General features: G+C 40.1%; 2 protein-coding genes across 3 annotated transcripts in view; both read right to left on the reverse strand.

Moving 5' to 3' along the window:
• Positions 1-2,167: 2,167 nt before the first annotated feature.
• On the reverse strand, positions 2,168-12,328 carry anxa3a (annexin A3a). Of its 2 annotated transcripts, none has more exons than XM_078251453.1 (14): positions 12,252-12,328; positions 11,002-11,033; positions 10,862-10,909; positions 10,666-10,753; positions 8,652-8,746; positions 7,087-7,200; positions 6,343-6,433; positions 6,116-6,195; positions 5,452-5,508; positions 5,250-5,343; positions 5,040-5,135; positions 4,644-4,702; positions 4,093-4,215; positions 2,168-2,546 (listed from the first exon to the last, which is right to left on the reverse strand). In XM_078251453.1, exons 2-14 carry the CDS (start codon positions 11,011-11,013, stop codon positions 2,487-2,489), a joined length of 1,017 nt encoding a protein of 338 aa, XP_078107579.1. In that variant the 5' UTR covers positions 11,014-11,033; positions 12,252-12,328; the 3' UTR covers positions 2,168-2,486. The 2 variants fall into 2 exon arrangements, with proteins under 2 accessions (XP_078107579.1, XP_078107578.1); XM_078251452.1 differs by having other exon boundaries at positions 2,168-2,879.
• Positions 12,329-12,996: 668 nt separating this feature from the next.
• The window catches only part of fras1 (Fraser extracellular matrix complex subunit 1), a 258,103-nt gene continuing 244,047 nt past the window's right edge, over positions 12,997-27,052 (reverse strand). The window contains exons 57-73 of the mRNA XM_078251454.1: positions 26,583-26,730; positions 26,250-26,455; positions 25,978-26,134; positions 24,971-25,171; positions 24,660-24,847; positions 23,843-24,118; positions 23,367-23,599; positions 23,109-23,269; positions 22,651-22,865; positions 21,747-21,897; positions 20,938-21,045; positions 20,604-20,763; positions 20,054-20,170; positions 19,395-19,561; positions 18,630-18,835; positions 16,758-16,904; positions 12,997-15,046 (exon numbers count right to left, since the gene is read on the reverse strand). Coding sequence (XP_078107580.1) covers positions 14,465-15,046; positions 16,758-16,904; positions 18,630-18,835; positions 19,395-19,561; positions 20,054-20,170; positions 20,604-20,763; positions 20,938-21,045; positions 21,747-21,897; positions 22,651-22,865; positions 23,109-23,269; positions 23,367-23,599; positions 23,843-24,118; positions 24,660-24,847; positions 24,971-25,171; positions 25,978-26,134; positions 26,250-26,455; positions 26,583-26,730 — 3,423 coding nt within the window. The 3' untranslated portion in view covers positions 12,997-14,464. The remainder of the gene's footprint in view (positions 15,047-16,757; positions 16,905-18,629; positions 18,836-19,394; positions 19,562-20,053; positions 20,171-20,603; positions 20,764-20,937; positions 21,046-21,746; positions 21,898-22,650; positions 22,866-23,108; positions 23,270-23,366; positions 23,600-23,842; positions 24,119-24,659; positions 24,848-24,970; positions 25,172-25,977; positions 26,135-26,249; positions 26,456-26,582; positions 26,731-27,052) is intronic.

Here is a 27,052-nt window from a genome sequence, read left to right on the forward strand (position 1 = left end):
TTTGTTAATCCTTGCTGTAGAGAACTCAAGCATAAATATGTCTAGAAAATACGCAAACCACTGTTTTATACAAAGCGAGTGGGGGGGGAGCCAGCATTGAGCTATCATTTTCTTGGTTGTGGTTGAGCCAGCTTGCCAAACTTTCTTCTGTCTCCCAAGCGGGTGTAATTTGAGTCGTCATTAAGTAACAAAACAATCGGGTCAGTAGGAATTCGACATCCTATCACATCAGATATTATTGATGTTGTTTTATTCCAGAACTCATGCATCTGTTCACACTCCAGACCATATGCAGAAAAGTTCCAGTTTGTTCAGGTTGGCAGAACGTGCAATAGGGAGTGGGAACGACTTTAGAGACGTATCTCTTCTGAGGAGTCCAATATGTCCTATGACATATGTTAAAGTGGATCTGCTGGTGATTTGGGTTCTTGGAACAATGGGAAATGTTGTCCCAGGCTGTCTCCCAATTAATTGCGTTCCCCTCCGGGCTCAGCTCTCGCTCCCATTTCATTGCTATTGGGAGTTCTCCTATGGATACTTGCATCAGTTTAGCATAGATCTTGGATGCTAATCATCTCACAGGAAAATCAACAAACCATTTAATGACTGGGTGCGGCTCAAGACTGTTTCCCCATGGCACTCCATAACATTTTAGGGCTGATCTTAAGCGCAGATACAAGAAAAAGGATGTCCTGGGGACCTCAAAACTAGCTCTTAGATCTTCAAAACTCCCATGTCTGTTTTCTATGTGCTTATTACGCATTCATTCTTCTAATGAGATCTGTGTTCAACAGAGTATGCCAAGGCCCAGAGTGCATTCAGCCTGTGTTCCCCACCCAAGTCAGCCACAACGGATATACATAGAAGAGACTGATAAATGAACACAGTGTTCTAATGGACAGTTGTTGATTCTTTCTGAAAACAACGGATGTCATCTGAATCCATTAAGAAAAAATCTGATGCAGTGGTGGAAAGTAATAGGCTTTTTTAAACGCCATATTTTGTTTTAGATCTCTTGTAATGATTAAGTGAAGCAAACACTTCCATTATTTTCCATGGTTTAGAGTTTCCCCCCTACATGGCCTCTGTAAGCCTCCTAAAGCCCCCTGGGGTCTGTAGACCTGCAGACATTTCCAAAGCTGCTGCTGAGTCAGTGCTGCCCCCTGCTGGTGACTTTGATGGACTACCAGACTGTTAATGTGCCGGCGAGTGAAGACAATTCTAAAAACAAACAATTTCACCAGCTGTTTATGGGGAGTTTTTTTTATTGTTCTTTCTGGAAGTTACACAGATTAAGGAGGGAGGCAGAAGAGTAAAGAGCTGAATATGATAATGATAAAGACGAAGAGTGACACAAGATCAAATGTAGTAATTCATCTTGTTACTGACAGGACTTCAACAGCCACATTACTGTGTTAAGAAGTTAATTATTTGATTTCTAAGTACACACTGCACACTACAGTAATATCTTCTCCTTACACTTATTTCCACATATTTGTAATGTAATACAAATACAATACAATCTGTTTTAATTAGTGCTTTTACTGGTGTGGTGAAGCTTTGTTTTAGGGGGCAGCCATTTACAAATGTTTTCTTATTATTTCCCAGGAAGTTTCCTGTAAAGAATGATGTAATTTGGTACTAATTATAGGGAACCACATGAATTTAAACCGTCCTAAATATGAATGAACTATTTTATTTGTGGAATTCAAAGGTTCAGCGGACATGCTGTGCACTTTCTACATTATGCAAGCAAGTCATTGAATTATATAATGAAAATTATTTTGAGTTTTGTATGTGTTTTTTTTTGTATTATTGTTGTTGTTATTGTTCTCTTCTTTCTTCTCCTTTGTTCTTTCTTTCTTACTTCTCTACCTTTTTCTACATGTGTTTGATTTAAAAAATGTAAGAATTAATGATGGTCACACATGTAAACGTACAAGATTTATGTAATTTGATGTGTTCCAATAAACAAATTTATTAAAAAAACTAAGAAAACCATTTGATGAATGATACATTTACCGAATAAAGCATTCATGTCATTATTTAATGATTATTTTTATTGATGTATTTATTAATTTGTTAATTAATAATTGTTAATCCTAAATGATAACAATTTACCCAATCAGAAAGTTATAAAAAAAAAACTCAAACCCATTATCAGAAATGACATCTATCATGTTTTTATTCATTGGCAAATATATCAAAACGGTAGCCTTCTGATGCAAATGTAAACTGTCACATTGATTTAATAACACAATGGATAAACATTACACATGTACACAAGTGTATCTTCTTTTATGGAGATTTTCAGCAAGGATAAACTCATTAATATCTTATAAAAGCCACTTTTTACTGTGTACTTTCTGCACTACTGCTTATTTTTAAGTTTGCGCTAGCATTTTTTTTGGTCAAAATCTTCAATATTTTAAGAATTATTCACAGGCAGAAAAAAAGCATGTATGCATGGAAAAAACATGTCGATGCTAGTCATCTCCTCCACAAATTTGAAGCAGAGTCTTTTCATATTCCCCTCCGCAATCAGACTGAAACAAAACAGAATTTTGTATTAAAACTTCAGATCAACGTTTTCATTTACAAAAAAAAAAAATCAATCTTTGATGATCTGCATGCCTCTCCAGACTTTTCACTGTCCTTCCATAATTTCACATGACGTCTGTTTTTAAATGCTGTCTGCAAAACAAGTTATTGGGTAGTAATTTGAAGTTGAGAGTAAATTAGAAGTATCAGAGAACAACAGCGTGAGTTCAAGAGGAGGCAGATTTCTCCTCGGCGTAGTGTACGGTAGAACTCAAGCGTTAGTCGTCTCCTCCACAGATGGTGTTCACACACTCCCCATAGCTGTCCGACAGATCTGACTGGAGGACACAGCAACACAAGCCAGGAGAAAAGTGTCTTACAATCACACTGACCAGCAGTGTTGGAATCTAACTAAGTACATTTACTTAAGTACAACTTTGAGGTATTTCTACATTACTTTATTTACGCTATTTATTTTATTAGCTTGAAGGTAGTCTGGCTCAATGGATGTACATTGCTGGGACAGAGCCTGACATCCGGCGAGTGAGAGACACGCCGGATGTCCCTCCCCTCTTGCCCAGGACGGTTGTTATTGGTTTAAAGAAATACAAACAAGCCAGACCGTTTCCTTCCCCTACCCCAGAATAGAAAGTACCTCTGGGAAAGATTTGTGTGACTAAAATTCCAATAATCCCTCCAAATGATAGTTACTTGTCAGAGAGGCTGAGCTAACGTACAAACTTACCAGCTGCAGCTGTAATTACCAAGTGATTGGCTGGATATGGGCTTTAATTTACCACCTTGGACATATAATAGCTTCCTTTTTATTTGCCTCTGGGGCTGCAACAGGTGGGTGGTGTCTTTTTTTGAATCTCTAAATATTTTGTTTGAGAACTAGTGTCCCAAATCCACCTGTGCAACCACAAGATGCAAAATAAAAGAGCCGATAGAAAACATCCAGGAAACCTTTTCCATATGGGGCGTTCAGAAGACATATAGCTCACCAATAAATAGGTTTTTGAGTGTTTTCTAAAGGGTTAATAAAGTCTCATTAAATGTTATTCCAAATGTTAGTAACATATTAGTTGTGTGTAAAATGAAGAGATGTTCAGGCCCCTTTCCATTTTCCAACAGCCCTATCTAGCAGATCATTTTGTCTCAGTACAGTCTGGCTATTGCATTATATATATATATATATATATATATATATATATATATATATATATATATATATATATATATATATATATATATATTTGGCTTCACAGATATCAAAGTGGCTTGCCAAATAAAATCAAGCTGTTGTCAGTTGCAATCTGTGAGATCATCCTTCAAACTCTGATGACTCATGAAACCGTAAATCCAGAACAAAGCAGATCAGGCTCTGTCAAATCCTCTGATCACACTCAGTTTGTAGTGAATTAATGTTGCTGTACTGTAGACAAAACCCATGCAAGGATCCAGGGTGCAACTGGTTATATTAAATACTAAATATACACTTAATATACTATAGATACTTTCATTCAAACTTTGATAAGAGTAGTTCCTCACCTTGATGGCAGAGTGCAGTGAGTATTTGTAGAGTTTCTTGAACTCGGCTCTGATGTCCAACAGATCGATCTCGGAACGGCTCACCATGATCCGGGTCAGAGTCTGCTCGTCTGTTCCACCACCCTGATAACACACACACACACACACACACACACACACACACACACACACACACACACGCACACACACGCACAGAGTATATAAATCAATAACAGTTTGATTGACATTCCCTTTAGTGCACAAAAAGTGCGGTAATAATTCAGCAACCATACAGTAAACGGTGGGGCATCTATACATCTATATGCTGAACAGCTTCATATTATGGGATACGATAAGATTTTATTGTCCCAAAGAAAATTTGTCTTGGACAAACAAACAATATCTGCTTTTTAAATAGTTCAACACAAAATAGTGCATACATACATACATACATACATACATACATACATAAAGTACACAGACACTGATGATGTACTTTCTTCACATAACTTCTTAACATAACTATGTTGCTATGAACTGGATACTGGATGCAATATAAACAGAATATTCACCTTCATGCTCACGTACAGGTGTTCAGCAAAGTAGGTCGGTACGCTCTTCACACATTTCACTGAAGGAGTAGCACAAGTTGAATACTACATTGTGGTTAGAAATAGCATTTATACAACTCTTTTTGCTACAAGAGAAAGAGAAAATGATATGACAATGTACAGATTTGTTTCTCTAACAAAGTAAATTCACTCTCGACGTGGAGATATACACTACATGACCAAAAGTATGTAGTCAACCCACAATTACTACCATATGTGACTGTTGAACATATTATTAGAAAAACATGGCCATTAATGTGCTGCCATTCTGTGAAGACTTTCCACAAGATTTAGTCCACATACTTTGGGCCATATAGTGTATATGAAATTAAAACAATTAAAAGTTTAAGCGCATACCGATCGCCACCAGTAGCTCCTCCAGCTTCCCCGACATCTCTCCTTCGATGCTTTGCTGCAGAGTCTTTCCACTGATGTTCTTGTATTCAACAAGAGCTACACGGAAGAAAAAGTCTCACTTTACATTTCCGATCATTCTATATTGACCATCTATTGTAAGAACTTCATTCGAGTCCAGGTTAAACACATTATAAGTTAAGCGTGACATACTTTGTCTCAGTTGAGGTATACTTCTCTGGCAGAGGATTTCAATGAATTTAGATTCATCGGTGCCAAACTTCTTCTCCCCAGCATTGTAAAGTGTCTGTACAGAACAAAAATAATAATATACTCATCGCAAAGAGAGCCAGCACAGTACATCGAAAAACTATTTCCCTTTGAAACCAGTTCAAACGTGCATCATATACTGCACCTTGGCGTCTTCTTTTGCCTTCTCTGTATTTACTGTGGTGTCCGTGGCCCTCTTGCCCTGGAAAAAAATTAATAATAATAAGACCAGGCACTCTGTTCCACTCATTTTAAGCCTTACATCCCTTTTCAAACACTCAAACTAGGCTCCCATCAGTGGCTTTACATTTCCAAAATCCTGTTGTGCAGACACTCCTTGTTCAAACCAACAGAACTTGTTTATTATCCCTTTTATGTTTAGTAATTGCTGTATAATGACTGTTAAGTCGAAGAATGTGATGAAGGGACTTGTTTTGTGCAGTTCACCCTCACCAGTATAGATATGTGCGCTCCTTTTGCCATTTTTGCCCATTTTCCTCTTGTGTCGTTTTATTTTTTAACTATTATTTTCATTTTATCTCATTTTTATATTCATATTTGTGTATACATATTCATTTCTGTCAGAGGAAAAGAATAAAAAGGGAAATGTGATATGTAAGAAGCAAATGGGAGCAGATTCTTACAAGAATAATCAAGAACTTGTTAGTTTAATTCAGACTGGGAGGTTTTACTTTATTATCTCTGCAAATATCCATCTAACTCCACACGGTCTTCACTTCACAGGTCTTATAATTCTGTATCTGGGCACACTGTTCACAGTTGTTGCTGTTTCTATTGTGATGACAAACCTCGGCCAGGAGGAGCAGCGCTTTGGAAAAGTCTCCGGAAACTTCACCCTTCAGATCTTCGGTCAACTTCTTCTTTGTTTCTGTGGAAGAAAACATCCAAAACAAACTCATGATTCAGATATTTGAAAAGAAAACCAATCCCAAAACAAGAAATTCCTACTTTCAAAAAGGGCCAGACAATAGGTGAAGGGTCTTAGGAATTAAGGCTGTTCAGTTGCTATCTTTACCGTTGAAATAGGCATCAGAGAGAGCTTTGATTTGCTCGTTGGATCTGGAGGCAAAGATTTCAATCAAGACGTTTTCTGTTGTCCCAGCTCCCTGCAACGTCACACAGTTACTTTACACATGGAGCTCACTGTCTGAATGGCATTTACATCATGAACGACAATTAATGAACAACAAATTATTTCAATAATAATTAATGATAACCTGTCTTTCCTTAAAGGAGAATTCCGGCCGATTTTTACCTGAATCTTGATCGCTATATATCTCTGAGTACTGTAGATAGGAAAAAAAATGAGCAAAATCAGTGCTAGCAAACTGGAGTTGCTGCAGCTACGTCCAGAGCTCCCAGTTAGCTAAAATGCCAGTTGTCGGGGCATCTTATAAAGTGTGCCTTTGTGCCTCTTAACAGACACAAACGCAATTAAAATGTCTGTGCAACATGAACAGGGCCCTTACGTGAAAACAAGATGCATTTTCAACTCAGACATTGTGAAGAAACCGTTTAAATTCAAAGTTTGTACCGTCACCTGTCTCGATCCTGCCGGTAGCTAGCTCGGCCTGCTAGCCGGCCTGCTAGATTCAGGTAAAAATCGGACGGAATTCTCCTTTAATAAGATTTTTTCACCAGGGAACAAACATCCCTTATGTTATGAACAGACTAAACTTAACTTAATCATCACTTGATCTGTGCGTATATACTTCACATAGTATAAATGTAATGTAAAATAAAACTCAGAAACACCAACTTTTGTGGCCCGGATCACTTCTTGGCAGTCGAACACTGCAGGAGGGGTGACGAGCGCCACCAGCAGCTCCTCAAAGTTACCGCTGGTTTCTCCTTTCAGGTCCTTCACTAATGTCTATATGACGAAAACAAAACCTGTTTTACTTTTCAAACAAAGGCACACTCACACACAACTACACCCATGCAAATACACCCAGGTCTGGCCTACAGCCAATCACAGGCATGTTACCAGAGCACACGCAGTAACTGGGGCAACTATTTGTCATGTTAAAGCTGCACAAGATGATATTTAAAATAAATAAATAAATACAAATATCAGTTGGACCTTAAATCATAGAAAGGGATGCCCTGGTTGAAAGATTCACAATAAAAAAAAAGAATATCAGGTGTCAGGGAGCGTATAAAGGAAGTGAACTGCAACTGCTAACGATGCATCTTTATGTTATCTGTTGATGTATTTGTCTGTGCATGAAACAGTGAAAATAAATCTCCCTCATGGGACAATAATTATCTATCTATCTATCAAACCACCTGCCTGTAATCTGCAATCACGCCACCTTCAGTCCACTCTGCATAAAAGCCTTGTTCAGCTCCCCACTCTTCGCCAGATCGTCCGTTTACCCACATGAGAAACTGTCCCGGCTTCTAAGAATCTTCACTTTTTTACCATGTTCTCCGTTTCATCCTGATCCCATCTCCATGTCCTGTTCCTCAGACTCTGTCTCCAGCCATTTCCAACCTGCCCTCACCAGCCTCCAGGAATTCCACCTACTGACTCTCTCTGCCCAGCTCCACTCCAGTTAAAGGCTCTGACACACCAACCAGATGGCTGACCGTCGGCAGAAAAGGCAGTCGGACTGATCAGTCGGCTCCCGTCTCTCAAAAAAGTGCCTCGGAACACACCGAAGCGACGCCGACTTAAGCTTACGTTCTGCGCGTGCGCAAGATGTAATACGTCTCCGTAACAAATCTGTATTGTCGCCCAAAAAATGAAAACCGGAAATGAAAGAACATCTCTCTAGACCTAGTAAACACAGAGCACGCTGTCGTCAGTCATTGTTTTCATCAGAGAGTGTTGATAGTAGTCAAGAAGGATCGTTGTTGTCATTATTCGTTGAACGGAAGAAAATACGATGGCTAGTAATAAGAAGATACTGGCGTTGTCAGCTCTCGGGCTTCTTCTTGTGGAAGAAGCGCTGATTCGCTAGTAAAGGGCTAGCACTTTACCAATCAGATTGGTCATTGAGTCCGACTGCCCACTGGCCGATTCAACAAGTCAAATCGGCCAAAATGGATGCCTATGGCTCCTCCTCCTCCTCCGACTGACGACGGCACGGCACACACGGAACAGACTCGATTCCCCGACCTCGCCAGACTGTCCGAAGGCCGATAATCGGGTTGGTGTGTCAGAGCCATAAGACGTCGCTCAAGACTGCCTCTGTATTTTTGATGAACTTTTCTGGAGCAACAAAACTCTTTTTGTTCACTTCTAAGTTACGGCTTCAGAGTCTTCTGTCTGCCACGTGGGTCCAACTATAAGAACACTCGTTATGACAGATATCTTACTTTGCCAGTGTCTTTCTGATAAGCTTCACAGATGAGCTGCCTCTGAGCGCTGCTTCGATGGGTCAAAACGTCAATCAAAGTCTTCTCATCGGTGCCTGAACATTTATAAAAGAAAAGTGAGGAGGGACATGAATAAACATGAACAAAGTATATACACATACACATTCACCACATCCATATTTGGTAAAACAGGCCGCTCACCAAGAGCCAGGGTCTGCCTGAGGTTTGTTACAGTTTTTTCCAACTGCTTACACACGTTTTCAAAACTATGTCTCCTTTTTTCAAAACTCTACACACGATTCCCAAAACTGCACACACAAAATGCAAAATGCCTCACATCTCCTTCAAAATGAAACACTGCATTCAAAATAACATAAACACATCTCAAAATGAAGCATTTGCATCAAATGGCAAACACTTTTTTCATAATAGTACATTTTTGGATATACCATGTACACACTGTTGTTCTAAATCTAAAGCTCTTTTGTCTTTCATAGGCTTATATCTACATTTACAACGTTCAAGACGGAAAGTAATCTGCTGAAAGTGTTTGAAAAGTGCACTGTAAAAAAACAATGTAATGTTACAGTAAAAAAGAAAATATTTATTGGGCAAAATATTATGTTTGTAAGAGTAGCACAGTGTTGTATACAGTAGCATGAAACAAGAAAACAAAAGTACAAACAAATGTAAACCAAAGGTATCATTTTTAGATTAAAGAATATGTTTGTGTGTGTGTGTGTGTGTGTGTGTTTGTGTGTGTTGTGTGTGTTTGTGCGTGCTTGTGTGTCGGGGCGGGGAGGGGGGGGGGATTGTATGCACTTTGTGCAAAACAAAGTCTGATTGATTTGTAATGCTGAAATAGTCATTAGATAGTTGCATGCAGTATGGACGCCACTGTAAAGCTACTCAATCTGTGGTTGATCACATGATGAATAAGTGTGGCCCTGAGATGGCTCTCCTTCTTTCTCTTCTTCCCTCCTCCTCCTCCTCCTCCTCCTCCTCCTTATTGTCGTCCCCTGTCTCTCCCTCCTCCTACCCTTGCTCTCTGTCTATTGTTGGCATCCATTGTTCAAAACAGGTAAACTGACCTTTGACGTCTGTATAGGCCTATACTAAAGCAGTGATTGTTTAGTGTTCAGTTATGACATAATGTGTTTGCAAATGTGAGGAGTGTGTGTGTAAATAAGTGTAGCATTTTGATTGGTTGTGTTTAGAAAAGGAAAGCAAGTCACTTCCTGTTAGATTTTTGTGTCTTAGGTAGAGAATTGTGTGTAATGTTTTAAAAAAAGTGTTTTATGCAATTGAAAGTATGAGTGAAAGGCTGAGAAATAGCTGATGGTTTTGGAGATTTGCTGTGTAATTTTGCACTTTGAGTGAGAGGTTTCAAAAATCGTGTGACATGAAAAGATTGTGTGTGTAAGCAGTTGAAAAAAAACTGTAAAAGGACGTTTTCCCCACTACGGTCGGGCCAAATGTTTGTTTTTGGGGGGAAATCGTTGGGTCTCTAGTTTGTTAAACTGTAGGATGTGGTTAAAACCTACTGTAAAGTGTCTTGAGATAACTTCTGTTATGATTTCACATTATAAATAAAATTGAATTGAATGTTTACATACCTACACATACTGTAATGTAGCTAACATATGTTTGATGTTTAACTATAGGACTACATGCTGATGTTTTACCATGTTCACAGTCACCATGTTGCTAGTGGTGCTAAAATAGCAAGTAAGGCTTCTTTGAGTGTGTACAAAATTGCCCCATATTGAAATATATAATTATGATTATTATGAATACTTCATTTAGCATATTACTATCGTAAATTTAGCATGTTAGCATACTAAGTTAGTCTCAAAATTGTACAGAGACTCACTGTATTTTAGTTTTAGAGGCATCCTCGGTCATTTACTGAAAATATGTTCATTTGTGTATCCTGGAACGACTACATGTTTATATAGGCTAATGTGTGTGTGTGTGTGTGTGTGTGTGTGTGTGTGTGTGTGTGTATTTGTACCAAGTCCTTTCATGGCCTTCTTCAGAGCCTTAGCATCGTCTCCTGCATTAAAGTTGGGTATGGGCTTGATAGTTCCTCTCTCCCCAGTCTGAGGAACAGACAGTTTGTATTGTTTTTCTATTTCTTTTTCTATTTCTTTTGTTATTTAACAGATGTCACAGTCAGGCCTGAAATGTAACGTTTTAGTTGGACCTACTTTTGCTGTGAAGGAAGAAGGTGAACTCACAAGAGACTCCAAGTCATCCTGCAGGAGGTTTAACAGTTTTGTTTAAAATGTACGATCAGTCAAAACCATATCATAAAATAAATACAATAAAAACACAGAACTTGGCTCACCCATAAAGACATGATGACAACAGGAAGTTCCTCTGTAACAAAAAAATAAAAAATACAACACATTCTGAAGCTTTCTTGTTATTTAATGGCGGAAAGCTCTTTTCATGATGTACTCTCACCAAACTCTCTTCATAAAGTTTGTTCCTACTATGGCAATGCATTATGTTTAGTATGTACTATTGTGTCAGTTTACCCTGTCTGCTGTTTATTATTCCTTTTAATGAGTTAGAGCATGTTTAGTTAAGGCATTACGTGAGTTTACAGTTGTCTTGTTGCTATGTTACAGCATATTTAATCTTAGATTTAGACTTAATCTTAAACTGATTTTTTTTAAATAATAAATAAATTCTGAAATTAATCGCAGAGCTCACTTCATTTTAACAAATGGCCCGCATATTCCTTCTGTCAAGTAGTAAGTTAATGTAATCGTGACCTCATAGCACTTTCTTATAGTATTTTCTTTTCATTTTTATAAAATGTGTGATATATGATCTATTGCAGCTCTATAATGTTTCATATTTTATTTGATGTCTGTGTAGCAGGTCCAGATCCAAACCCACTATACCTAGACTTGTCAAATCTGGACTAGATTATCCCAGAGAGGCTTAAGAGTCTTAAAAACACACTTTCAGATTTGTGAAAGCTTTATTCTATTTGTGAAAGTACAATAAAGGGAGATTTTACTGTTTTTTTTTTTTTCATTTTCAAACCTAAAAGTGTGCTTTAGACATAATTAATAATTTACCTCAATGACTAACACTCTTTCAATACAGTAATAGGTTCAAAAAACGGAGGATCAGTCACTCAGTAACGTAAATTGTGTTTCCCTGCTGAATCGGACAGTTTTAAGTTCCCCTTAAATTTCCCCTTAATTGCCGAATCGGAAGCTACGAATCGGAAGCCAACTTCAGCGTCGTACTTAAACTCCCCATATAAGACTATTGAAGTTTGTTTAGTGATACAACAGGAAATTTAACATATTTCATATTCAACTTGCTGTCAGCTGTCAAGTCGTGAGTAAGCGATATAAATGCACTGCGATTCCTTCTTACATTAAAGTGTTAGAATAATACATTAAGATTTTACTCAGGTTAGGCCTAATGATGAGTTCGTGAGAAAAGTATCACCTGTGTAATAACCTCTGCTCTAAACCTTTATTAATCTGTTACTACACCAACAGTTAAACACAAAACAAGTGCACTGTAAGACAATACATTAGCTAGAGTTAAAGAGACCAAAGAAAAGCTCACCTGATTTTAGTTTGAACCGGAAAAGTGTTTCGCCACACCTTCAATCTCTGTAGAAACTGAATATCAACCTGAAGAGTCATCTCACCACGCCCACTCTGTCCTGCCTGGTGCTACCTTCAGGGACGGCTCAGACATTTTCAATATCTACATTAAGATGGGCCTGCTTCCGAAAATAATGAGATTTTATATAATTCTTTATATGAAATATAATATGAAAGTGACTTTATTTTTTGTTAGGCCTTGTGCATCACTTGGGATATTTGGGCTTTTTAATTGTTCGATCATTTTGGCCGTGTTAATGCATATGGCATATATTTTGCCAAGGGTTGTTTTTTTTCCCCCGAATTTTGGAAGTTCAACCTCAGATACTGTTAAAATACAGACCCAATGTTTGATCCTACAGCCATTACAGCATACAGTCATGCATTCTATTATACCAGGCTGTCAATCTAGAGTCCTGCCTTTTCAATTTAATTATGTAAAAAAACCCAGCAAGGGTTAAATTCTGAAAATGAATGAATATTTGATAGTGAGGATGAGGACTGATGTTGGTTAAAAGATACACATTTTGTTGAGTGGCATCAGCAAATGCACAAATGCTCACATTTGACATTTACATGTATATAAATCAGTCTATTTTCATCTTCACAGGTGTCAGATTTCATTTTTCATTTGTACTTTTTCTCCAAAAATGAAGTGATTGAATCTAAAATCCTGAATAAACATTTAATACAGATATGTGGGTTTCAAATTATTTTTTTATTACTAAAAAAGGCACCAAATACAGTCATCATGTAGATAGCATCGTAGTTATTTTCCACAAAATGATAGCACCAAAAATATATTGTTATTTTCCATAATTTCCTGTTCCCGTGTTGTTTTCATAGGCACACAGTTGAAAGAAGACAGGAGGTGGAATCAGAGAGACGAATGGAGACGAAGACATGTCAACATCTCACATGTGAAAACATTTTTTTTTTTTTCAGTGCTCTCCAACCAGTGTCATACACTTAAAAACAAACTTTACATCATGGGTATATCAGTAGCTCAGCTTAACATAATCATAATCATCATAACAGGGTAACATATTAATACATAAATGAGAAAAAAAGGGATTTTATGTCTTGGGTGAAACGAAGGCAGATAGACAAACGTCTCTTATAAAATACGTCTTTTTAAAAAGGGATTATTTTCATTAGGACAGTAGTAAGGCGAAAGCACTCAGTCATGTGGACGGGATCAAATCTTTTATCAACCGGCGGCGTCTGATTTATTACAATCACATGGAACTTTCCACTTTCTTTCTCATTCTTGGAAAAAGAAAAACACTTTGGATGATTCGCTTTGAAATTCATGAGGAAAAATACTGCATGGCACTTTATATTGGCAGCTATAGTACGGACAAAAAAAAAAAAAGAATTTCTGTTAAAACAAGAATAATGTTTGTTCAACGTGACAGTACAAACGTCTCTAAGTAAGGCTTGAAACACATGCAAATGTAAATGCAAACAACCTTCCTGCTCATGAGGGAACGATTAACAAAAAGCGATGGCATAATTGCACTTATAATAGGTATCATTCATTTTTGTTATTATTTACACTCTGCACTCATTCGGCCTGGGGGCAATAGCAGCACACTGTATGTGCTTAATACTTTCACACCGGTCAGAAGCAGCTGCAGCCGATGTAGAAGTCCTTTTGTTCCGTTTTTGTTTTAAGAGCTAATATATCTGCAGAAACAGTGCATGATACCTGGAGGATCAATACAGAAAATGAGGACTTCTACACTGGCTACTACTCCACAGTAGTGACATTTAGAAGCAGTGAAATGACTCAATACAGCAGAGAAGTGTTTTTCTCGAAAACAATTGCCAGTGTCTGAGCTACCAGTCACCATTTTGGTGCTAAAAAACGATGTAAATGTCAAGTAAAACAGTGATGAGATAAACAACATCATATAGTACTGGATGATCAGGTGCAGATGTTTTGGCTGTTTCAAGCAGCTGAGTGGTTTGTGGATTCCTGAGGTAGCCCAGTTGCAAAATGATTCAAATGCTGCATACCTGTCTGCACGTCAAACTCTTCCCTTTTTCAAAGTGGTATAAAAATACATTAACAAACATCTCGTTCCTTAAGTACAAACTTTCTTTTAGAAAATACCTTATTTATATTTTACTTCCTCTCCTCTTCCTCTCCTCTTCCTCGTCAGTGTTTCAGACCTCAGTGCCGTCGTTGAGGTTGTTGTGGAGTTTGACTTCCAGGTTGACCTGTTTTACCTTGGCTCTGCCGTTGGCGTCCTGGTTGCGATTCAGGATGTTGATGTTTCTCACCGTGCAGTGTTTGGTGCTGAAGTTCTTCTCCACACACTTGTCCATGCACACCTCCACCTTGGTGTTGAGCGGATACTCCTCGTACACTTTCTGGGACTTCTTGCTCTTCTTCTTGGCCGAGCGGCGGCAGCGGCGGTACAGGAAGCAGGCGGCCAGCAGGACCAGGACCAGAAGGGTGATGGCGGCCACACCCCCGCCCACCGAGCTGCCCACGTGGGCGTTGAAGGTGGCCGAGGGCCCGGCCTCCAGGCGGAGCGACTTCATGTTGGTGCCGTTCTTCACCTGGTCGCCCTCGTTGTCGTAGATCAGCGACTCGTCCAGCGTCAGGCGCCCGCTGCGATCCACCAGGTCACGTTTCGGACGGCTCAGCTGATATGTCAGCGAGCGCTGAATCCTGGGGCTGGCGCGGGACTCTGGGCTGATGACATAAATGACCTGCAGGTACCACTGGTGCCCCGCCTCTACCTGTCAATCAACGGAGAGAGAGAAGGAGGGCGTTAGCTATTGAAGCAGCCAGCCTTTATTTCAGATTCTGATTCATTAAATCGGATCCCATCTAATGGATTCCCATTCATTTTCTCTAAAGGCCATTCAGAAAATGACAATATATCCTGTTATTCTACATTAAATTATCAAAATTAAATTAATTAAATGTAAACATTACATTCTTAATATGTCACCCCATTAAATTGAGAATATCCCTTTTCCTTAAAGGTCCAATGTGTGCGAATGCGTTGAGATCATATATCACAATCAACTCTCTCGCGCCACGCAGTTCAAAGTATTACAGCTACGGTAGCCTTCACGCTTCAAAAAGCCGGTCTCTTGATCAGTATCCTTTTTCTTTTTCTGGGCGAAGAAGAAGACTCCTGTTCCTGAAATTTGGATTTTGAATACATGTGGTCCTCCATGTTTCCTTCTTCAAACTTGCCGGGGCCGGGAAGCTACGATACCCATTAGCAGCACCTGTGAGTTTATCATGTGACAGTGAAAACGAGAAAGGTGGAGCAGTATGTCCTGTATGTCCCTTACCGGCTAACGTATTTCAAGATGGCGCATGAATATGGAGCGTCTACCCCAGTTCATACGAATGCAAATGTAAAATTTCAAGCCAAAAGGAATACTTGGAATTGATGGTGGTGGTAAATATTCATGAAAAAGGACAAGTTTGTGAATGGGCAACACAGATTTTGCTATCGAACAACTAAACACGTTACACACTGGACTTTTAAAGTAATAATCCCGAATATTTTCATTTAAATAAATGTGTGTTATATCACTGTCTATCACTAAATGAGGTAACATAGTGGTGATTGAGTTTTTGGCCCACTGATGAAAGCCCTTGCATTTGCAGTATTACCAACTGGGTGTCTCTGGGAAGTGAGATTTAAAAACTCATCGATGCAATTACCGCTTATTGCCATAGGTGCCACCAAAGAGAACGAAACAGAGATCTTTGAGATTGTTACATTTAAAAGGTAACCTTGAACCTGCATTAACTGATTGTTGGCCACTTGGGGGCAGAGGACACAAGATGTAAATCCAACATCAACATTTCATCATGTGGTGAACTTGTTAGGAAACAGTAGCTTATTTACACATCCAGCAGACATGGATCAACATTTATTTGGAGTCATGTCTGATGAACATAACTCTAATATTCTCTAACTCAATCTCTCTCTTATAGCTCTGTTTTTGGTCTCCACCAACTCCTGAAAGGGAAATATCTGTCTCTTTAGCTGATAAAGGCTCCACTATGTTCACTACATTGTCACCAACTGTGTCTGTCTGCTGTTTGGTGCTGAGCAGGTAGAGTACAGTGGAGTTTAGAGCTTTTCTGTGAAAATATCTGCCTGCTGCAGCTGGAAACGACCCTGATAAGAGCAGTGACTGAATCAAAAAGAAAAGTAGTGAACCGGAAAAACTAAACGGTAACATGGTAACAGTGAAGTCTCTGATTGGTGGAACTTCACTTAAGCTTGTGGGGAATAATTGGTAGAAATGAACTCAACAGAGGAGCGTAACATTTCTACTCAATGAAACTGAAATCAGGAACGTCTGTGAAATTAAATTCAGGAAGCAAATGTTTAAAGCTATGTCCATCAAATCACTCAAAGGCTGAAGAGGACGGAATATCTCAACACAACACTGTTGTAGTACAGCTGGCTCCACACACCTTGTAGAGAGCATCGACCTTCATTGTAAAACCGTCGACGCCCGGCATGGCTGCCATTGTCTGCAGCTCTGGGATGTCTGAGGCAAAGTGAGCCTCGAAGGGAACGTCGTGGAAAAAATTATCACATACGTCTGGCTGTTTACGATCCTGTAGAGGAAACATGAAGAGGGAAAACATTTAGAGCACTTTAAATTAAACTTGTCTTCCTTATTCTTGTTTTCATCCGTTGGACGTTACGAATCATTTTGAAATTCAAACAACGGCTCTACATAGTGACATTCAAGAAATAATTTGTCTGCAGCATAGTATAGTGTAGATGCAGGGCAAAGGCATTAAAGCGGCATTTCTGTTGCACATAATGATGGTTTGTTAACAACAACAACCCGCATCAGAAAGATAATTTACATGGTGAAGACCGTCAGTAGTGTAAATAACCGACAGGCTTTGAATGTTTTCAAAATGAGAATGTTTTAAGAGGTGGAACTGGTCAGACTGGTGTGACAGGTAAAAAGGCGGGATGTTAGCCTACAGGAAGAATAAGGTCATCTAAAGCAAATAAATCCAAAGAAAATCTAAAGTGCTCTTTCTCTTTGGTTATAGGGTTGGACTGATAAAAAAGGGTAAATTAAGTTAATGTTTTCTAACCATAAACAATAATTTACAGCACTTTTCTTAATAGGTACACTGTAATGTTACTGCTTCTCTTTTTTTAATGTAAATGTAAAGTTCAGCGTCCATTTTATGAAAATGTTATGGTTGCATCTTTGCTCCCGCTGCCGCAGCCTGCTTTTTCTCCCAGCAACAATTTGCCTAAAGGCCAGGGAGCGCCATGGATTCTCCAACCGTGGACACAGGCCTTTACCTCAACTAAAAAAAAAATCCTTACCCTTGAAGTCTTTTATTATGAAACAACAGCAGGAAGTATCAATTTTCAGTAACAGCTGGTAAACACGTAAAAAGGACGGGGTAGTAGAACTGACCAGATTTAATCAATCAGTGATTGAAGCAGTGTTTCTGTTCAAATTAAAGGACAATTCCAGCGCAAAATGAACCTAGGGGTTAATAAATATGTGTACCGAGTCGAACGCTCTCTGGGATCTGTTTTCATGCTAATCGAATGTGTCAGTAGCTTGAAACTAGCTACCCCAAGCCGGGGGTTAGCTGCTAACGCTAGCTAGCTTTCGGGGCACAGGATAAATCACTATTTCTACACCACTAACAAGGCTCACCGAACGAACGACGAACGCCGTGCAACCAGTAACCAGTATCATAGCTCAAACACAGCGTTCGTGATTTGACTTCTCATGACTGTTATCCAAGATGGCGGCCGCAAGTAAACATTAACGCTACTGTCTTTATAATCTATCTTTGTAATAAACTGTCTGTACACTTACAAAGTTCTCAATGCTTCGGTTTGCATGTAGGGACCCTCATTTTGCTACCGTCTAAGTGTGGTGCTATTTTGAGCCTTGTTAATGGTGTAGAAATAGTGATTTACCCTGTGCCCTGAAAGCTAACGTTAGCAGCTAAACACCGGTTTGCGGTGTTCGACTTGGTACACGTATGGTATTAACCCCTAGGTTCATTTTGCGTCGGAATTGTCCTTTAAAATGGCAACCATAATGATGAAAGTAATTTGTTATATCCTCCTTTTTTATTGTTCATAAAAACCTTCGGCTGTTATGTAACATATTTTCTTTATCAGAACAACTCTGTTGTTCTGATAAAGAACACCATCTGAATCCTCAATATGTATGTATTTATCATTTACTAATGATCTTGGTAATGATATTTACCCTCAGGTTGGCAGACACATTATGAATAAACATTCACCACAGACCAGAGTAAACAGAACACAACATTATAAAGTACCAGCAGCAGGAAGCGATGTTTGAGGTGCTTGTTGGGCTGGATGCAGCCGTACTGCGGCCCCTCGTTGTACAGCGTGCCTGTGGGGTCAAAGAAGGGCACGTATCCGTCTCTGCCGGTGCAGAGGTAAACCTTCTCCAGCTGCAGTTTGTAGGCTGCGTTCAGGTTCTGCTCAGGGTTCCACAACACCCTGCCATACAGAGTCTGACCTGCAGGGGCAGCAGAGGGACAGGTTGTCTTTTGTTTGAACATGTGTGCATAAAAACTCAAACCCTCTTGATCTGTGACTTAAATGAAGTTTAGATTTACAATGTTATCTTGTTACAGAACTTCTAAGTAACTCATAACATAATATATATATATATATATATATATATATATATATATATATATATATATATATATATATATATATAAATAAATGCAGATCCCACACTAATGAAGCAACACCCAAAGGCCTCACAAATGTAAATAAGATAAGAGGATTAAATATACACAAAACACATTCATTTCTTATAATGCATATAATTTGTCTGTATATGATTGGACAAATATGATTCATGTCCAGAATATTTGATGGATCTTTTGTCAAATGAATCACCACCTCTGCCACCTTTATTGGGAAAAGGTTTGGAGTAGGAAAAACCGAAATAACAGGACAGTGTATTGTGAAAATGATAAGAAAGGTCAGTAGGAAATCTCATTATCTTTAGTCAACTTTTCTAAAATGCTGTTTTAAGAAGGTTAGTTGTGTTTCTCTACACATACCCATTGAGAACGCTCCTTTGTAGTCCATCTCAGCCATAGAGACATCAGCGGTGGCGGGGTCCATCATGAACACCTTATCGTTGTTACACAGCTGGAACTCCGTGTTGAGGGAGTAAACCACCGGAACGGGCCGGTTGGTCTGCTGGAAGGCGATCGGCACCAGAAACCTGTTGGGGAGAACAACAAGACAGTTCAGTTTTGTTGTCCTGTTCCCACAATCAAACTCTTCCTTTTTTTCTTCTTTGATAGAATCGGATTGATTGGTATATGATTGTGTTTCATCTTTGTGTTTTGTTTGACTTTTTTTCTTTTAAAGATTATTTTTTGGGGCATTTTTAGGCCTTTTTTGACAGGACAGCTGAATAAATGAAAGGGGAGAGAGAGGGGGGGAATGACATGCAGCAAAGGGCTGCAGGACGGAGTTGAACCCGGGCCTGCTGCGTTGAGGAGTAAACCGCTATATATGGGCGCCTGCTCTACCAACTGAGCTATCCGGGTGCCCCTTTATTCTTTTTTTAAGGTATGTTGATTGTTCCAGATGAATAAATAAATAAAAACGAAACGGAACTAAACAATGCACCACCACCAGGCTCTTTAAAATATGTCATTATCAAACTCAAGACTGTTTGGACTCAAGTTGGACATCAGCAAGGACGTACTTCTCTGGAGCGTGGGCCGTGCAGGACAGAGCTTTGTCACCGGGGTCGATCCAGGGCTGAGTGGGCTGGACGGTGCAGGGGACCAAGAAGACGGTGTACTCTCCAGAATAGTCCTTCCTGTTGAAGGATTCACAGTAAGACAACACAAAAGGATTATAACCAAGGCACAGTGAGGTACACTGAAGAATTGAAGGGTTGATTTCAAGAGCAGACTTGAGGATTTTCACAGAACCATTTTGGTTGTTCCACAAGGAGCATTCCGAAGCACCCTGCAGCAAACATAACATCAGCCTCCAACTAACATCTTCTTATGTCATTTAAAATGTGTATGGCTACTGCGACCATTAGCTGGATGACATTGCATTTTGAAAATCTTTTACTCGATTCAACCAATTGTACAAAACTAATTGTAACAATCTGAAAGTTTTTCTAAATCTTAGCTTAGCAGGAAAAACTCCAATATTCCCCTCCAGCTGAACTAGTCAGTATTATTATATCAGTATGTCTCCTATTGCTCTCTCTGACTATGTCTGTGGATGAACTGGATGACCTGCTGTAGGAGCTGGTGGCCCTCCACAGCTGGTACGGTGAGTCAAAGGTCTGAGCGCTCCACAGCAGCTGAATGTCGAACTCGATGCCTCCGAGGTGGTCGGGAGCCATCAGGTGAGACTTGTGGCCCGGCAGAGTGTGGTGTTCAGGGACAAACTGACCTGGAGGAAGGTAACCAGGAAGAAAAGTGAGATGGAAAAGTGCTCTTCTTTGCTCTGAAGTGGACTGGCTGAGAACATCCTTTTCCTTCACATGAAAAGACTCTGCTGTTGCTCTTCATCCATTAGGCCACCAAGTCAACAAAGTATATGTGTGGTATAATAAGAGGCACTGACCTCTAAATTTGGCGTGGGTTTTGAACTCAATCACCAGCCGTCCGTCTTCTCTGATGTAGATCCTGATGATCTGCAGTCTGGCTGAGAGGACGCTGTCAGTCTGGATACCTGCACTCAGAAAACAACACCCGAGGAAGTCAGAAGTCAGAGGTCAGATCAAGAATAAAGCAAAAGTGCAACACTGATCAGATAAATAAAACAACCCAGGGACCACAGATGCAAATGAGCTATATAGTTAACTCTGGCTCAATGTTTGTTGTGCATGATGCCTGTTAAATAAACTAAACTAAGCTAAACTAAACATAATAGGATCCTGATCATTTCACATAATGTGCCAGATGTTTGCAAACATGGACCAAATGCACATCTAAATGAACATTAAATGAAAGTATAAAAACATGTTATCTGTTTTACATTTTCATCTTGTATCTCCTCACTTATCTCATATCCAATATAACTACAGGGGACCATACTCAAAATGAGCAAAACCACAACATACATAAACAACTATGTCTAGTCACAATGTATAAGTATAAATGTAGAAATCCAACTTCATATTTATGTGTGCTGAACCTCTTCTGCTCTGTTTTCACGTTAACTACGTATACAAATTAAGATCTGCTGTTTTTAGTAGCTTTTAAAATCTGTAATAAATGTTTCATATTCACTCTAGTTATGTAATACACAAATTTGGGTAAACTGAAAAAGGTGCATGTAGATCCAGAAGAGATGCATAAAGGCAGACTTGTAGTAACTTTGCATTATAATTTGCTCATAAAGAGATAAAGTCAGTTTATTTTGGTCCTGACCTGTCCTCCAGAGCACGGTGTCGTAGAAGAAGGAGAACTCCATCTCGGTGTGGTGCTCCAGAGAGGCCCAGCCTCTCGGTGCCGTCACGTAGATGTAGGACACGTAGAGAGGAACCTGCACCGTCAGGAAGGACTGAGCTGAGTCCCGAACCTGGAAGAAGAAGAAGAGTTAATGTTGGTTCTCTACCTGCAGACTGGCACCCATCCGGGTGGTCACATCAGAGTATCTTCTACAGAATATCTTATTTAGACCTAACCTGCACTATGATCGATGGTCACAGATGTAAAAATGTATAACTTTTTCTCTATATATTTTTCAAATTGTCTTCACCAAGGAACTAATACTCTTAGTTTATATATCAGCATAGGAAACTGAATTCTGTATGAATAAAAACTGATTAAACTTGCCAGTTCATTCTTGACCTTGTAAACAGCAGTTGACAAAACAATCTCCACTTAAGGTCCATTTACAGTACTCACTTGTTCTAGAGCTTTTTACAGCATTGTATGTTGCATGTTGTTTCCAAGGAAAAGAATTGACTGTCAAAGTCTGCTTAAAAGTTTTAAGCAAACATGGACATGAAGTCATAAAAGTGCTCAGAATAATGTAAAGTTTGAACATCTACAGTTCCATGACAAATAATCAAACTTCTGATGATGAAGACTGTGTGATATGGTCAAAACCCATGGAAAAAGTAGAGTAGTGGACCTTGAGTAGAGTTCAATCAACAACATTTTGGTGGTGATTTAAATATTCATCTTAAGACAAATATCAAAAGCTGCTCAGTCGAGGTGTCTGCTACATAGTTTTGTAGTTCTACTTGATAACTTTGACCAATTTAAAGCGCAGCGACTCGTATATTGTGGCCGCAGAAACAACTGGCCCTTGACTGTTCTCATGTACCTGGAAATCGGCGGTGACGGAGCCTCCGCAGACGTCGATGAGCTCCGTCATGTCGTAGTAGGCATCAAAGGTCCAGATGCAGTTCTTGAGGTTGAGGTGCTTGTAGAGCTGGATGCTCTTGGCCTCCCGCACATTGGGGTTGAACTGGTAGGGGCGGTCGTAACCCGGCCCCAGAGAGATGCTGTCATAGGACACGTCATCCAGGAAACCCGTCTCTGTGGAAGAATGCCGTCAAAGTTTGTCTTAGCTGAAACAGATCCAAGAAATCTTTGTGCCACGGTCACTGAAAATGAAAGTTTCTGATTTCAACAAAGATCTGGTAAAAGTTTAAGCACAACTCTTAATTCATTGCACAGGGTATATTACATTGCAAGCAACTACATAAACAATGTGTCTGCTGTTTCAGCTCTGATTTTAAAAGGATTCACAGGAGGTCCGTGTGTGTTTGAGTGACTGACCGGAGAGACCCTGCAGGTCTTTGAGGGTAACGAGGTTGGAGCAGACGTGCTGCTGCCTATAGATGGACTCTGACAGCAGGAAATGAAGGTTGTGCAGCGGCATGGTGGACACCAGGGGGAGCATGCCGTCCTGATGGGGGATCTGCACTGAGATATGTATACTGAACACACAGGGACACACAGAGAGACATGAACAAACAATACATAACTCTTTGCTCGAGACTTTTGTGCAATTTAAAAAGCCACTAGTTTGCTCACCGGTTGGGGTGCTCTTTGTGCTTGACGTCCAAGTATTTGAGCGTGGCGATGAAGGACTGAGCCTGGAAGCCCCTGGCGGTTCCCGTGGTAACAGGCGTGTGGCAGATGGAGCCATCTGTGCCGATGGTGGCGATATTGCTCCTCAGTGGTGTTCCAAGGTGTCCCGCCTTATCCCTGGCCTGAGCAACGCAGCGAACATGGAAGCGACGGCTGAAATAAATACTGTCCAGGACCTGAGGGAGACAGCAGAGAGGATGAGACATGAGAGATGGCACAAAAGCGGCTATTCTGGGTTTTTTCTTCCAATTGGTTTTACCAGGACATTTTTTTCATTTATAGAGCCATTTTACTCAGGGATTCTGGGGAGACATTTACTAATAGCTGGGAAGTTGCTGCCTCTATCATAATGTCAAAACTAGTCATGTTGTACTGATGACTTTACATTAAACTATTCCTTTTCTAAAATCCCAGCTCACCATATGGTTGATGCTGGTATATGGTGTGGTGTCTGTGACTGTCTCGAAGGGGGACCGGGCACCGCTGGTGTCGGTGGGCGCCGCCACTTCCCAGGAGAAGTGAACTTGGGTCTGGTTGATGCCGGCCTCCTCGCAGCGCTCCTTCATCATAGAGTACTTGGGGTAGTGAGGGTCACAGGGGGTGACGCACACCAAAGGATAACCTGGAGAAGGTGTCTTCTTGCTGCCCTCCTTGGTCACCTCCTGGACGTGATCATAGTCAGCGAGAGAGACCACCTGAGGAGGAAACAGGATGTGTACTGATTACATTTCTTTTCCTTATAGGAATTCAACTTTCTCATTTATTTCATTGTTTTTATTTCAACAAATAAGTTGGGTAGAGACTGCATCACACTGCATGAAATGAGGTTCCTGCTAAGGTAGTAAAAGACATTTAGGGTAAAATCCCCCACCACATAATATAGCATGTGAACATAGCTGTACTTTGTAAGTGGTTCTGGTTAAATGAATAAGAAATGCCAAAGCCTGTGTGAATGTTGCCCATGTTTCCTGTTGGAGTAACTGAATATGTAGTAGAGGAGAGAAGGGCTTTTACAGAGAGTGGAGATGTTTCTGCTTTGTAGCGTCAGTAGTGCATTGTAGTGCTTAATACATTTTAAGCTCTCAGCACAAGCTTGTTGTACTAGTTTGTCCCACTGCTCCTGTTTCACATCTTTATGTTCTGTGTTTGTATCAAAAAAGACAGACTTGAATAATTAGTTATGTCCCTATTTCATTTAAACCCCACTGAACAAGTGAAATGTTCAACATTTCTTACAATAGGTGTGGCAGGGAGGATGAGGCTGCCTGAAGCCTCCTGGTCCAGAATGGTCACTGTTGCCGTAGTGATCTCCCCGAGCACCGCCTCCACTGGGTCGTCAGGGCCAAGGACCAATGAGAAGGACTCGTGCCACTCCCTGTCTTCATTGGACAGAATCTCCACTTTGAATAGGATGTGGTCTACCCCTACAGAGGGAAGCAATGAGGGATATTAATGCCATATTTAATCTCAGTTTGAATCTGAGATTTACAAAGAAAAAGTCTCTCTTAAAAGATGTAACTTTTTTTCTGTGAATTTTCAGCACTGACCAGGGGTGAATTTTAGCACTCGGCTATTGGGATTGTAGTCGACTCCAGACTGGGCTGATCCGTCTCGGGTGCTGCAGCGGATCTTGGAGGTCCGGTCCAGATCCCCGCCACGGATCACCTTGATGTTAAGCACCTCGATGCCATCGGGACCAGGAGGCTCTCTGACCTGATAGGACACCTGCTCAAACTCAATGGTGGGAGCTGGAGGAACAGAAGAGGATAAAAGGTCAAAGAGCTGCCCTCTAGTGGTTGTACTGTCCATAATGATTTGCACATTAAATACACACACCCTGCGTTCCAATACCCATACTACATTACACTTTAGTATGTCAGAAAAAGATTTAGTATGTCCCATCACATAGCATCTCAAATGCAGTACGCCAAAAATACCATCTGATGGGATTTTGCAGAGCAAGAGGGTCAAAGTTCAAGGCACAATGATATGGAGGAGAAGTATGTCCCGATTGTATGCATACTGCATGAAACAGTACATACTTTAAGTAAAAAGAATAAGTGTGCGATTTACAACTCCATCTAAGTTGCCAGCAATGATAAGACGTTACCGTGAATTGGGCCTTTTCAGAAGAAAACAACACAGTGATTTGGATGAGGTGCTTTTGTGCATCAGGAACTAAATTAACATTTTACCCCTCTCCCCTGGCTCCGTAATATATATATATATATACACAATTTTTTTTAACCTACAATGGTCCTAATGCCTTCGTAAGTATGTGAGCAAACGCAAACCGTGCTAATCTGATATTTTTTTGGGAGTTTAGTTGATGTTATACTCTAAGAATATGTATTTTTCAAAAACTGTATTCTAACGTCTTAATAAAATACACTGAGACAATGATGTATAGCTTTCATAAGCTAGAGAAAGAAGACAAATCAAATGTTCTCTCTGGAACAAAACAGAGGTGCCAAGAAAGTTCAGCTGTCAGTGAGACTACATCTATTCACCAGAAAGCTACCTGCTGTATGTGACTTATGAGGCGTCTGCTTACCATCTTCATCATTGGTGATGGTGATGGTGACAATGTCGCTAGCGCCCACCATGGCACCACTCCAGTGGTCACCCAGCGGTGTCCCAAGATGCACCTGTAACTCCTCTTCGGGCTCATAAACAGAGTCATCATTGATGTGAACGGTGCAGTTTTTGACCTGGAAAAAAAAAACACACACACAAAACATTTGAATGGGCAGGTAACTGACAAAAAAAACAAAAATACAAACAAACTTTATCTACTTTAGATGAACACTTTGGACTAAATTCTACCTTCTCTCCTTTGAGGAAAGTAATGCGCGACTCGTCAGCATTCCTCCTCTCCTCGAAGTCGTCCATCACCATGGCTGACATGGTCCGAGTGAAACAACGCACCGATGACTTGAAGGACAGGTCTCCTGTACGGATGATGGGGATGTGCAGGACGCTGTCTTTCTCCTTCACAGTGTAGGCGCTCTTCTCAAACTGCATGCTGGGAACTGAGAGAGGGGATGATGGCTGTGAGAAAGCTGATTATGCATGTGAGGTATGTGAGATGTAAGAAGCCTCAAATGAAAAGAAATGAAATGCATAGTTTCATGCTGTGACATTCTTGTGTGTACATACTGTCCTGGAAGGTGTCAGTGATGACGACGTTGGCTTCGTAGGGCTCTTGGAGGACAGCGCCTTGAGGAGAACTGAGGAACACTACAAACGACTCAGGTCCTTCGATGGATGGGTTCTGGATGTCGTCCATGATGGTCAAACTGCAGGTCTGTAAAAAAGGAGAGCAGAGTATTAGCAAGGTTTCTAAAGGTGTCCTAGGCCAGGTCTTCTGTTTTAAAGGTAAAGAAGTAGGACACATTGTCTTCTTTAGTTCAATATGTTGTTGTCTGGGTTCTAAAAAAAAAAACACCAATGAAGAGTGCATTTCATTAAAAATAGTCATAAAGCTAAAAAAAAACCTGGTAGGCTTCTCATTCTGCCTTTGATGGACTTGTTGGACATGTAAATATGTTCATCTTTAAGAATTAATGGAGAGGCTTTTTATATCCTTTCTACTCCAGCTGCCTTTGATTCAGCACTTTTACACAACA

The sequence above is a fragment of the Sander vitreus genome, chromosome 5 (genome assembly GCF_031162955.1).
Source record: "Sander vitreus isolate 19-12246 chromosome 5, sanVit1, whole genome shotgun sequence".
Classification (NCBI taxonomy): Eukaryota; Metazoa; Chordata; class Actinopteri; order Perciformes; family Percidae; genus Sander; species Sander vitreus.

Excerpts from the sequence above, each read along its gene's own strand:
- anxa3a (XM_078251453.1), bottom strand. Across the intron at positions 5,509-6,115 it reads CGCTGCTCCTCCTGGCCGAG|GGCAAGAGGGCCACGGACAC; the intron begins GTTTGTCATCAC and ends ATTTTTTTCCAG. Across the intron at positions 2,547-4,092 it reads CACTGCACTCTGCCATCAAG|TCTGATTGCGGAGGGGAATA; the intron begins GTGAGGAACTAC and ends GTTTTGTTTCAG.